The sequence below is a fragment of the Sitodiplosis mosellana genome, unplaced genomic scaffold, assembly GCF_009176505.1.
Source record: "Sitodiplosis mosellana isolate CC-2019 unplaced genomic scaffold, AAFC_SMos_1.0 Smas_scaffold_11, whole genome shotgun sequence".
Taxonomy (NCBI): Eukaryota; Metazoa; Arthropoda; class Insecta; order Diptera; family Cecidomyiidae; genus Sitodiplosis; species Sitodiplosis mosellana.
The window spans coordinates 3864583-3875000 of NW_022595253.1; the positions used below are offsets into that span (position 1 = coordinate 3864583).

A 10418-nucleotide genomic window follows, 5' to 3' on the forward strand; every position below is an offset into this window, starting at 1 on the left:
GCAACTCATCTCGATTACCTTCCTCGATATGCAGAATATTCGTTAAATACATGCCGAAAAATGGGACACATGGTGGATTGATAGACCGCAGTTTCTCTTGGTAACGACGCAGATGGTCTTTGCTCAATTCACGACACTCCTCTAGAAAGTTTCGATATCGCTCTGACAACCGTTGGAATGTGAATTTCAACCGATAAATGGCCGCACTGTCAATGGCTGCCATCACCGACAATACGCCATTGAAATTGTTGAGCTCTGATAAAACCATCATCACTTCGATGGCTCTATTCAGCATCGCGACACGCTCCTCAAAATTCTCTGCGTCGAGTATTGACTTTGCGATCCAATTGGTAAACTGTAAAGAAAAAATTCCAAAAATTAGTTTTCGACAATACGATAAGGTACGGAATGATTGCGCTTACATTTGTGGTATGTTTTATCATCCGTAGAAGATTGGGACTAGTTATTTCCTTATCACGTTTTGTCCAAACCGAACCGACGAGCTCGGAAGGTTTCACCGTTTTGTAGAGCTCAAATTCCAGTATAGTCAACTGACGCGCCAGCTCCAGCGGATGCAGTGTCAGCAGGTTTATTTCTGATTCGGGAACTTGTAGGTGATGTTCAATTGCTGGCGGACTATTGCCATAAGCAAAGGTGATTTGTTTGTGATTCTCTTCTTGTTCCTGTTTCCGTTGTACGATTTTCAGAACAGATTCGACCCATTTTCGCATTGACTTGCCGTTGACCGTTTCTAGGAATATCAAAAGTTGCTCTAACAGTTGCGGATCTCGTTCGAAATCGTAAAAATGATGATCGACCCAGTGTCGAAGTACATTCAATACACGAATTTGTACCGGTTGCACGTACTCCTTTTTATATCGTTTCCAGTCTTCCCGTTGTGAGCTTTTGTGTATTTTATCAGTCTCGAGATCTTTGTCTGCATTCGCTTGTTCGTAAACTACGTTTGGCTCGGGTATATCGTATCGTTCAATTAGGAGCTGCAACAGATTTTGTGGTGTACAAAATGAACGATACGTTGTCAAAAATATCCGAACAAATGCTGGATCCGCATAAATGTGATACGTTAAACGTTCGATCAATTTGCAGAGGGTGGCTCCTTTGATCAGTGGCACAGCTGCGGTTTCTTTGTCCTCCAGAACAATGTTATCGGAGCTGTCAGGAACTGCGAATTTATAAACTTCTGGATTAGGTAGTTTCAGCGGGTGTTTCTTCTCAATATCCAACAGGATACTGTCCAGAATTCGATCAAGCATCGATTTTGTATTCACCATCACTAAATCAGCCATCCATCCGTTCTTGTGCTCCAAAGATTTCGCTATCAACACAATCGATTGATTTTGTTGCGGCGATACTTCGAATGTGTATTTCAAATCATCGTTGTCACTTCGATCGATAATCTCAACGCGTCGCATTACGAATCGTTCTTTCTGTCGGTAGTCGTATGCGTTCGAGTTTGGATTGACCGATCTGCCGCGAATTTGTTTGCATAAAATCAGTACACCATCAAATAAGTATACTTTGCGTTCAGTTATTCGTTTGCCTGAACTGAGTTTTTGCAGCGTATCTTCTCGAATGTATTCATTGTAACTCTGACCAATGGCATCTTTGTCTCCAAAGTGCTCGACGCTACTCAAGAGCTCCCTCGTTTTCTCAACAGAAAGTTGACGTCGAGCTCGTCCATTCAGATGAGTGTATGGCAATGAGGAGTCTTTTGGAATTTTGGCCACGTGTTCTTTCAGTCGTGTTTCGAGTGGACTAAGTAGACCTTGGACTTGTTCAAACACTTCGCGATCCTCTTGACTGGGACTCAAATCCATCAGCGACCGCACATATTCAAAATAGCTGAACGCATGCCAAATCGGAGCCAATAGCAATTTGGGTAGGTAATATTTGACTGCCTCTTTGAATCCATGGCCGGCCGATGACAATTTACTTGCATCTTGTTGAGTTACTAAATTTTGTAGAGCATCTTTGCATTCAGCGGATGTTATGTCCTCCGCGTATTTTTCATAAATATCAAACTCCGCCGCTTCGGCAAGCTCTGTCGATGGGAAAAGAGAATGGGTGAGAGAAAATGAGTTGAAAAATGTTTGAATGCAAAATTTTGTTTGTGGATGTTTTTGTACCTTCAAAACAACTACCAACACAGGGCGGTGACTGTTCTTGTGACATCTCAATAACATCCTCCAATGCGCCCAATAGTGTGACTGTGACATCGTATATGTCAAAAATATGTGGAAAAATTGCGTCTAATTCCCTAGGATCTCGGACACATTTGGCTAACTCTTCGCGAAACACCCAAATGATCATGTGCAAATCACGTTGATGCTGCTTAACATCGTGAATAAGCTCTTTGACAACATCCTCATATGTAAGACTGGATCGTGGTGTGGTTGGTAATGGAATCGTTGGAATGTTTTTCTTCTCACAAAACATATCCATCAACACCTAAGACGAAATTCAAACCCAATGAGTCAAATGTTATGCATTCACAAAATACACGCAAAAAGAAATTGCTAAGGAAACTGCATTTGAAAGCAACCATTTAATAACATTTAGATGTTTGTTTGGAAATGATTCAAATCACATATATATCCAATGAATTTAGGGATATTTATTTTTGGTTTGATTTGGTTTGATCAATCAATTTAAAATCACAAAACTCAGAATCGATAAATAAACAAAATGGTTGGACTAATAACTACGATAAGAAAAAAAAATGGAAACAGAATATTTGTTTGTGCAGAAAATTTACAGAGAAAAAAAGTAGTGAATATCTCATTTTGGGGATCAGTTTGATATCCTACAGGAAATGGCCGCGTGCAACTCGCACTATGCATGTTGCAGATTGCAACATACAGTCTATCGTAATACACAATGCGGATGTTGAAAATCAACTAAGATGCAGCGTTGTAAACCGTGTTCGATGCTAATATTTTTTTACCAATAACATAAAGGCAACAATTTGTTCGGGTGATGAAATTGAAAACATGCACAATGGGGGAAAATACAAGATGATAAAAAAATCGATTTTGATACTTTTCAAATGATTGGAAAAGAAATATCTGTTGATTAGATGCAAGAATGCACTTATGGTTATTTGTTTGTATCATCTTTGTGTTTGCTGTGCACTCTCGTCAAATGATTCCCGTTGTATCATTTTATTTTCACTGTTGCAGTGCAAATACGAGAAATGTTGGACGAAATATGAAAGGAGAGCATGCATGTAAATTTGATAAACAAATTCTAATAAATTGTGTCACTATTTACTGCGGTTGTTGTTTTTGTCACATTAAAAATTGAAACAATAAAAACTTTGACCAAATGCTAAAAGGTTAATTTTTTTATACAATTTTCGAGAAAGAAAAAACTTTTTTTTTAATCGGATCGTATTTCACAGATTGTTGTTGTTCTTTTTATACGAAAGTGAATCTAATTTCAAATTTCCACATAATAGAGTAAAAAACACGTATATCAAATAAAAAGAGCTTAGTTGCGTTCAACGAACAAAAAAAAAAACAAATTGAATTTGCCAGATGAAAAGGAAGAAACAACATTGTTTATTAAACTACATACCACTTCCTTTATTTCGTGTGGATAATTTGATTTGCTATTTTTAATCTTTGTGTGTGTGTGTTTGTTATTTTTAGTCAATTTTTCAGTTGGTTTTTTTTTGGTGTTTGTATGTGTGAATTTGAGAAAGAGAGAGCATGAAAAAACATAAAAAATTAAAATTTGCAATAATGTCGATTGAATGTGATTGCATTAAAGAAAATTAAGCTTAATATGCTGAACGAAATGGGAAACGAATGGAAAAAACATATGATTCTATGAATGCGGCTGATATTTAAACGCAAATGAAACTGCAAAACAAAATTAAAACACACTCAAAGTATTTTGCGCTATTAAACTGGTTTGCGTGAAAAATTCCCTGAATTGAAAGCTAGGTAGCTAACGCTAAGGTGTGATCTTTTATTCATCGAAACTTTGTAGCAGAATGAAAATAAATAATTTTTGTCTCTTCAAACATCTTATTGAGATGCTGTTTTTAACATGTAATTTTCGGTATGCAGACAGGCTTGTTGGATTGAATACATTGTTATAATTATACGAGTCTTTTGGCATGGCCAATTATTTAAACACCTACCCGGTCGGCGATCAATGCAATCCGAATATCCTCTTGAGATATGGTCTGATGTCGAATGTTAATCACAAATTTGCCAGCCAAATTCAGAATGTCCGCTGCAATGTACTCCAATACAGCCACCAAAAAGAGCGAAACCGAGCTATCTAATTTGTATTGAAGAACCTCCTGAAAATGAAAGATAAAATTTGTTAATTAGTTTGATAAATGCAAAAAAATCTTCAATGAAATTAGTCACTTATTGAGAGCAGTCAATCGCCGGAAAAGTTAACTCTCTTGAAAAAGACACTTTGTGTTTCACTAAATCTTGAACAATTTCTCAGAAACAAAAAAGGATTATATCCGTCTTCAATTGACACGTTCCATTGATAAGTCAACAAAACATGTAAATATCAGAAAAAAATCTTCAACTGTTTGTTTCCGGCACTCTTGAGACTTGACAAAAATATCGACTTTAATGATTATAAAATTTTAAATTTAGCAAAACACTTATAAACAACGAAATGATGAATAAAAAAAATTAAAATTCGATGGACTAATCAATAGTTTACCTTTTGAAGTAGATTTTGAATTTGATTAAATGGCAATACTAATTTTTTCTTCTTCGATTTATCGATGGTATCGCGAGCTTCGGTGAGCGCCCATTTATCGATTGGTGTGGGTAACGTTCGGGCGACACGATCCTCGATATCCTTTATTCAGACAAAAAAAATGCCAATGTTAATCCATTCATAAAATATTCCATTCGACGGTATTTATGTTTACCTGTATCGTGTGCGGTGGTGGTTTGGCACAAAGCATACCCAGCAGTCGAATGCAAAGGCATTCGACGCGGGATAGTGCGTCATCCTCGGCTGATAGATTGGGATGCACTTGATGTAGGACCTGTGTTCAGAATTCAGACAATCAATTAAATCTCATCCATGCGCAAAAAACACCATCTGTTACAATATTTACCGTTCGCAATGAATCAACCAAAACCCCCTTCAAACATTTTAGCGAATCGTCGACTTTTTCAAAATCATAATCGTTGGCTTCGGTCATAATCAATCAAATGTTCATCGAATAATGAACTAAAAGCATCATATAATTTGTGCGTTTTGGTTTTTGGATTGTGTGTGTGTTATGTGTTGTGTGGTGTGACAATTTGCACGTTGAACTCTTTTTTCTTCTTATTCCAATCAAAAAGATTCGTTTGAAAAGTGTATCGAAACGTTTTGTTTTTCGTCGGTTCACATGGCAAGCCAAGTGAGAGAATCAATGTTATCACACATGCACGCGTTGCAAATTTATTTCGATGCAGCGAGTATTTTCGTCGAATTTATCATTTTCAATTCCTGTGTGATGTTAAATCCTTTGTGGAAGCCAGTTTACAGTAAAATCACTTTAGTCACTTTTCACTTTTGCTTCCTTTTTTAAATGATGTTGAATTATTGCACACAATTATTTTTTCGTTTGCATAAAAAAAGCCACACAAACTGAATGAGAATCATTCAATTTCTTCTACGTATCAAATATTATACACGATGAGCAATCAAAGAGTTGACGAATGTTTTCCAATATTTCAGATTGCTCATCACAAAAACACAAATGACGAATTTTTTTTAGCAACACTTTTACATTAGATATAAAATCAAAATTTGTATAAATTAAACAACAAACTAATACAGACGTCAAGAAAGACAACAATTTACTCAAATGAAACTAAAACGCGCAGTGGCGGCCGTTTGAGAGAAGACAGCAACAAACAATAAAAAAGTGACGCTTGAAAACATGTAATTCGCATACTTAGCGATTATATACACAAATCTCTAATATATTGATTCAAACATGGTAAAACTGAACGTGAGCAACACACAGCTCGACGACAACGACAGCAATAACAATAACATATACAAATACGAGCACACATAGAAAATTTCGATGCTTGCTGTTGCCTTTGCTGTTGATACTTGTACTGCTGCTTTTTCGCCCTCTTCCTTTTCTTTTAAGCGAAAATTCCAATCGCGATAGAGATGATAAGCAGTCACAAGAAATATAAACTTCACACGATAAACATGTTTTATTTCACGAATTGATTTTAATCACAACAAATGCGAATATTTTCTCCATATTTCACATATTCGTTTACGGTGACAGGACTTTCTCATTCCCTCATTTCTTATTGTTCTTTCTCTTTCTCTCTTTCTTTTCTCTCTCTCTCTCTCTCTCTCTCTCTCTCTCTCACACAAATATATCTCTCACTCTTTCTCTTTATTTCACGCAATAAACTTTTGTCTTTATTATTTGTTCCTCTTCTTCTTCTTTTTCTTATTTTCTGTATTTGGGTATCTTTGGGAATTTGTTGTTGTTTCTTATTGTTGTTGTTGCTGCTGTTGATGATGATTGTGAATTTTTTTATCATTTGCTTTCTACATCGAAACTATTGCATTTCACAATGTTTGAGTTTTTTTTAATTCACTTGTGGAAATATTCGTTGCATTTATGTTCGCATTTTTTTCACTTCTTTTTTTCGGATGACACTCAGGCACAGGATCCCATTTGCTATTGCACAAAACTCGAACTACGTTCACAGCATTCAATTGGCCGATTAAATCAAATAAAAATCCGAAACTTTTTTGCCCACTGACAGCATCACTGGCACTTTTTTTTTCTCCTGTGAATTTTACGTTCACCAGTTAGAACCTTATTGTAATTCTTTCGTCTTTTTTTGGGGGAACTTTTTTTGTTGTTTTCATTTGATGTTTCTGCGTATTACTACATTCATCACGTAAACTGTAGTACTCGATGTCTGTTTAGTACACACACAGATTGAATCAATCGGTCTGCTCATTTTATCCTCATTGTATGCGTGCGTCGGTGTATGACATGTTTCATTTGGTGTCTCTCAGTTCATTTTAGTACACACATTTGAAACGCGCAGCTCTCTCTCTGTCTATCCCGTTCTGTCTTTGTCTTTGGCACGAACACACACACACGCTCACAGGCCACCTATCTCGTTTCATGTGATAAAGATTCGGTTTCAATGGAAACGGCTAATTTCTATTTTCGTCATTAAACTTGATATTTATGAATATATACATATATATGTGTGTCAAAATAACCAAATCAAAATAATTATGTGATGGGATTTGCGATGACTCACTAAAACAATTATTGATACACTTTTTCAAGTGCTCGTTAACTCGAGCTAATTATATCATAGCCATAGATGTTGTTATTGTTAAACCATTCTTATTGAATCCATTCAATTTCGATTTGAATATCGTTGAAATTTACACGGCGACCAAAAAAATATATACACAAACTGATAATGGTTTTTACTCTTGTCATTTGTCAATGTTTCGAAATAAATCCATTTGATTGCATCGGAATGTAAAATTGTGCAATTAGAACAAGAATTAGTGTTTGTTATCAAAAGTTTGTTATAAAAATTGAACGTACGATGTGGTACTAAAGCGTCGCAGGAGTTTGAAAGGAGAGATGACAGTTCGCACTCATACGGACATACAATTTCGGTTCAGTGGCTGGTTTATTGATCCATTCGAAAACATAACCTCACATTGTTTTTGTACTGCAATACAGATTATAATTTTTTTTGGAATAGAACAAAAATGAATGAATGCATATGAGCTTTCCATTTGATTTTCTATGTATTCTCCAGCTAAACAATCATTTCTAACAATTTAAAGTAAAATCTAATTATTGTTGGGCGATTTTTTCGGTCCCTGGTTCGTCTTCTAGTTTTTGTTTTTGGAACAATTCCAATAGTTTTTCGGTGGCCGTTTGTTCGATGTCGATTGGTTTGGAGTACTTTGGATTGGGGAACGTTGTTGTTGTCAATTCAGGATGTTGATGTGTGAACGGTGTCCAGGCACCTTGAATCGATGGCCAATCAGTGTGCCACTGTTTTCGCATTCGAACTACACTTGTATTTGCATTTTGTTTACGCATCAAATCAATCCATTTCGTGAGTTGCTCTTCGGTAAAACTACGGACACACAACCAGTGGCGATCCCCATTCAAATATTCGCCTACAATGACTGGTTGACGATGACGACGGGGCTTTACATATACAACCACACCCGGATTTTTGGTGGAAAAATCCAACAGTTGATTTTCTAAGAAATCTCTGTGAAAATACAAGCATTTTAGTTAAAACGTCCATACAATATTCTCAATAACATTGTTACCTCATTCCTTTGCTGCAGCCGCTTGTTTTGCAGTATTTGAATGTGATTCGTTGCAATTGGCAAACATACCGGCCCAAACCATTTTGAAGATTCACCCGTGGAAAACCCGATTTTAAAAATAAATGCGAATTCGACATCCTTCTTCCTCAATTTTTTTTTTCAATAAATTTCACACACAACTCTAGACTCGTTCTCGTATAGGTTATGTTTGACTCACATCAAATGACACTCATGGTGGAGCTGTCAAAGTGAATGTTCGCGACAAGTTCACACATAAATATTTATTTTTACTTGTGAACATCTGTCTTGATATGACAAGTGAAACGAGATATTTACGATTTTTTATATAATTTTCATCCAAGCGAAAGTGGTTCTTTGTTTGTTTGTTGTATTTGAATTCAATTGAATTAGAAATTGTATCGCTAGCAAAATGTCGTTCAGATCGTATTGTTCGACGGTGAAATTGTTGCAACAGCATCGATTGATTGAACGTCTGATTCTGATGCGTTTATCATCGACAAAAACACCAAACTCCACAGGTTCATTGCACTCATCACAAGAGGGTTCAGATGATCAAAGTGGCAAAATGCGCGGATGGCAAATTCATGAGTATGGCGGCGTTGAGATTCTGCAATTGAGCAACAATATAAAAATCCCGACTATTACCTCACCTAACGAAGTTTGTGTTGAAGTTCACACCGCATCGGTGAATCCGATTGATGTTGCAATTATGGGTTAGTTTGCTTCGCAAAAAAAAACAAATCCTTTAGAACAGCATTCATTTTTGTTTTTGTTCATTCGGCAGGTGGCTATGGATCGACCCTATTGAACGTATTACGTTGTAACACAAATATTGAGTTCCCATTGACACTAGGCAGGGATTTTTGCGGTGTTGTCACGAGGAAGGGAATGTCGGTTCGTGAAGATATCCAAATCGGAGATAAAGTTTGGGGCGTTGTGCCACCACATCGTTCCGGTTGTCATGCGGAATATGTTGTTGTCGATGAAAGTTGTGTAAGAACATCTATTCGCATTGAATCCGCCATTTGAAGGTGCTAATTGTTTTTCTGTTTTGTTTACAAACGCGTTTATATCTATAGATATCGCACAAACCTGAAACGATAGACGATATTGAAGCGGCTGGAGTGTTATATGCTGGTTTAACGGCTTGGTCGGGCTTGTTCATTTCTGGTCACATCGGCGGTGTTCTGGGAGCCGTAACTTCACAAGGTATGTGTTGAAAGTATTGCCATGACCTTTCCCAAGATTAAGTCAATTTAACGCAACTTTGTTCTTCGATTCAACAACAGGTGGTGGTCAAGGCAAACGGTTGTGCATTCTGGGAGCATCCGGTGGAGTTGGATCGATTGCCACACAAATTGCCAAAGCGGAAAATGTTAAAATCACTGCCACATGTAGCACAGATTGTATTCAAATGGTGAAGAATCTGGGCGCTGACCACGTTATCGACTACACATCAGACGATGTCATTGAAAAATTTCGTGACCTTTCGTTCGATGTAGTCCTCGATTGTGCCGGCCTCGGCTTGGAATATGCCACAAAAGTACCATGGAAATTCGATCAATATATAACATTCTCATCGCCACTGCTACGAAACATCGACTCGAATGGTATTGGCATTGGATTCTTCAAAAATATTGTCAATCTACTAGAAAGCAACATTCAATCTATGTCAAAGTACAGAGGACTCTCGAAATGGGCCTACTTTGTGCCCGCGCCACAAGGAATCGAATATCTCACAAAGCAAGTCGAACGAAACAAAATCACACCGGTCGTTGATAGCATATTCGATTTTGATGCCACAAGCGACGCTTATCAACGAGTGGCTGATGGTCATTTGCGCGGAAAAGTCATACTTAAAATTAAATAAGAGCCCACTATTGAAACATTCATAGGAAAATAAAACACAAATTGAAATAGTTTTAAGTGCTGAATTTTTTATTTGATTCAAGATTATTTGTTTTGGCTTAGACTCGGAATATGTCATGAAAGTTAGCTGTTTATAGTTTTGTAATAAATGAATATTTTTCCTTGAAATT

General features: G+C 36.8%; 3 protein-coding genes across 4 annotated transcripts in view; 1 reads left to right on the plus strand and 2 right to left on the minus strand.

The window, feature by feature from the left end:
* Positions 1-6496, minus strand: part of LOC129567533 (protein son of sevenless) — a 17552-nt gene extending 11056 nt beyond the window's left edge. The window contains exons 1-7 of one of the 2 annotated variants that reach the window (XM_055444573.1): positions 5123-6496; positions 4931-5050; positions 4717-4857; positions 4169-4333; positions 2148-2469; positions 423-2062; positions 19-355 (exon numbers count right to left, since the gene is read on the minus strand). In XM_055444573.1, coding sequence (XP_055300548.1) covers positions 19-355; positions 423-2062; positions 2148-2469; positions 4169-4333; positions 4717-4857; positions 4931-5050; positions 5123-5209 — 2812 coding nt within the window. In that variant the 5' untranslated portion in view covers positions 5210-6496. The remainder of the gene's footprint in view (positions 1-18; positions 356-422; positions 2063-2147; positions 2470-4168; positions 4334-4716; positions 4858-4930; positions 5051-5122) is intronic. The other variant, XM_055444574.1, reaches the window with a different exon arrangement.
* LOC129567538 (39S ribosomal protein L43, mitochondrial) lies at positions 5270-8495 on the minus strand. Its single transcript, XM_055444580.1, has 2 exons — positions 8359-8495; positions 5270-8297 (listed from the first exon to the last, which is right to left on the minus strand). Exons 1-2 carry the CDS (start codon positions 8493-8495, stop codon positions 7868-7870), a joined length of 567 nt encoding a protein of 188 aa, XP_055300555.1. The 3' UTR covers positions 5270-7867.
* A 90-nt stretch (positions 8496-8585) lies between these two features.
* On the plus strand, positions 8586-10416 carry LOC129567537 (reticulon-4-interacting protein 1 homolog, mitochondrial). The gene is made up of 4 exons (XM_055444579.1): positions 8586-9092; positions 9164-9372; positions 9459-9588; positions 9669-10416. The coding sequence occupies exons 1-4, from the start codon at positions 8789-8791 to the stop codon at positions 10247-10249; spliced, it is 1224 nt and encodes a 407-aa protein (XP_055300554.1). The 5' UTR covers positions 8586-8788; the 3' UTR covers positions 10250-10416.
* Positions 10417-10418: the final 2 nt, after the last annotated feature.

Bases quoted from the DNA above. Each gene is read 5' to 3' on its own strand.
- LOC129567537 (XM_055444579.1), top strand. From the start codon at position 8,789: ATGTCGTTCAGATCGTATTGTTCGACGGTGAAATTGTTGCAACAGCAT. The intron at 9,093-9,163 runs GTTAGTTTGCTT...TTCATTCGGCAG, and splicing joins GATTGATGTTGCAATTATGG to GTGGCTATGGATCGACCCTA. The intron at 9,373-9,458 runs GTAAGAACATCT...TTATATCTATAG, and splicing joins TTGTTGTCGATGAAAGTTGT to ATATCGCACAAACCTGAAAC.
- LOC129567538 (XM_055444580.1), bottom strand. From the start codon at position 8,495: ATGTCGAATTCGCATTTATTTTTAAAATCGGGTTTTCCACGGGTGAAT. The intron at 8,298-8,358 runs GTAACAATGTTA...GTATTTTCACAG, and splicing joins GGCTGCAGCAAAGGAATGAG to AGATTTCTTAGAAAATCAAC.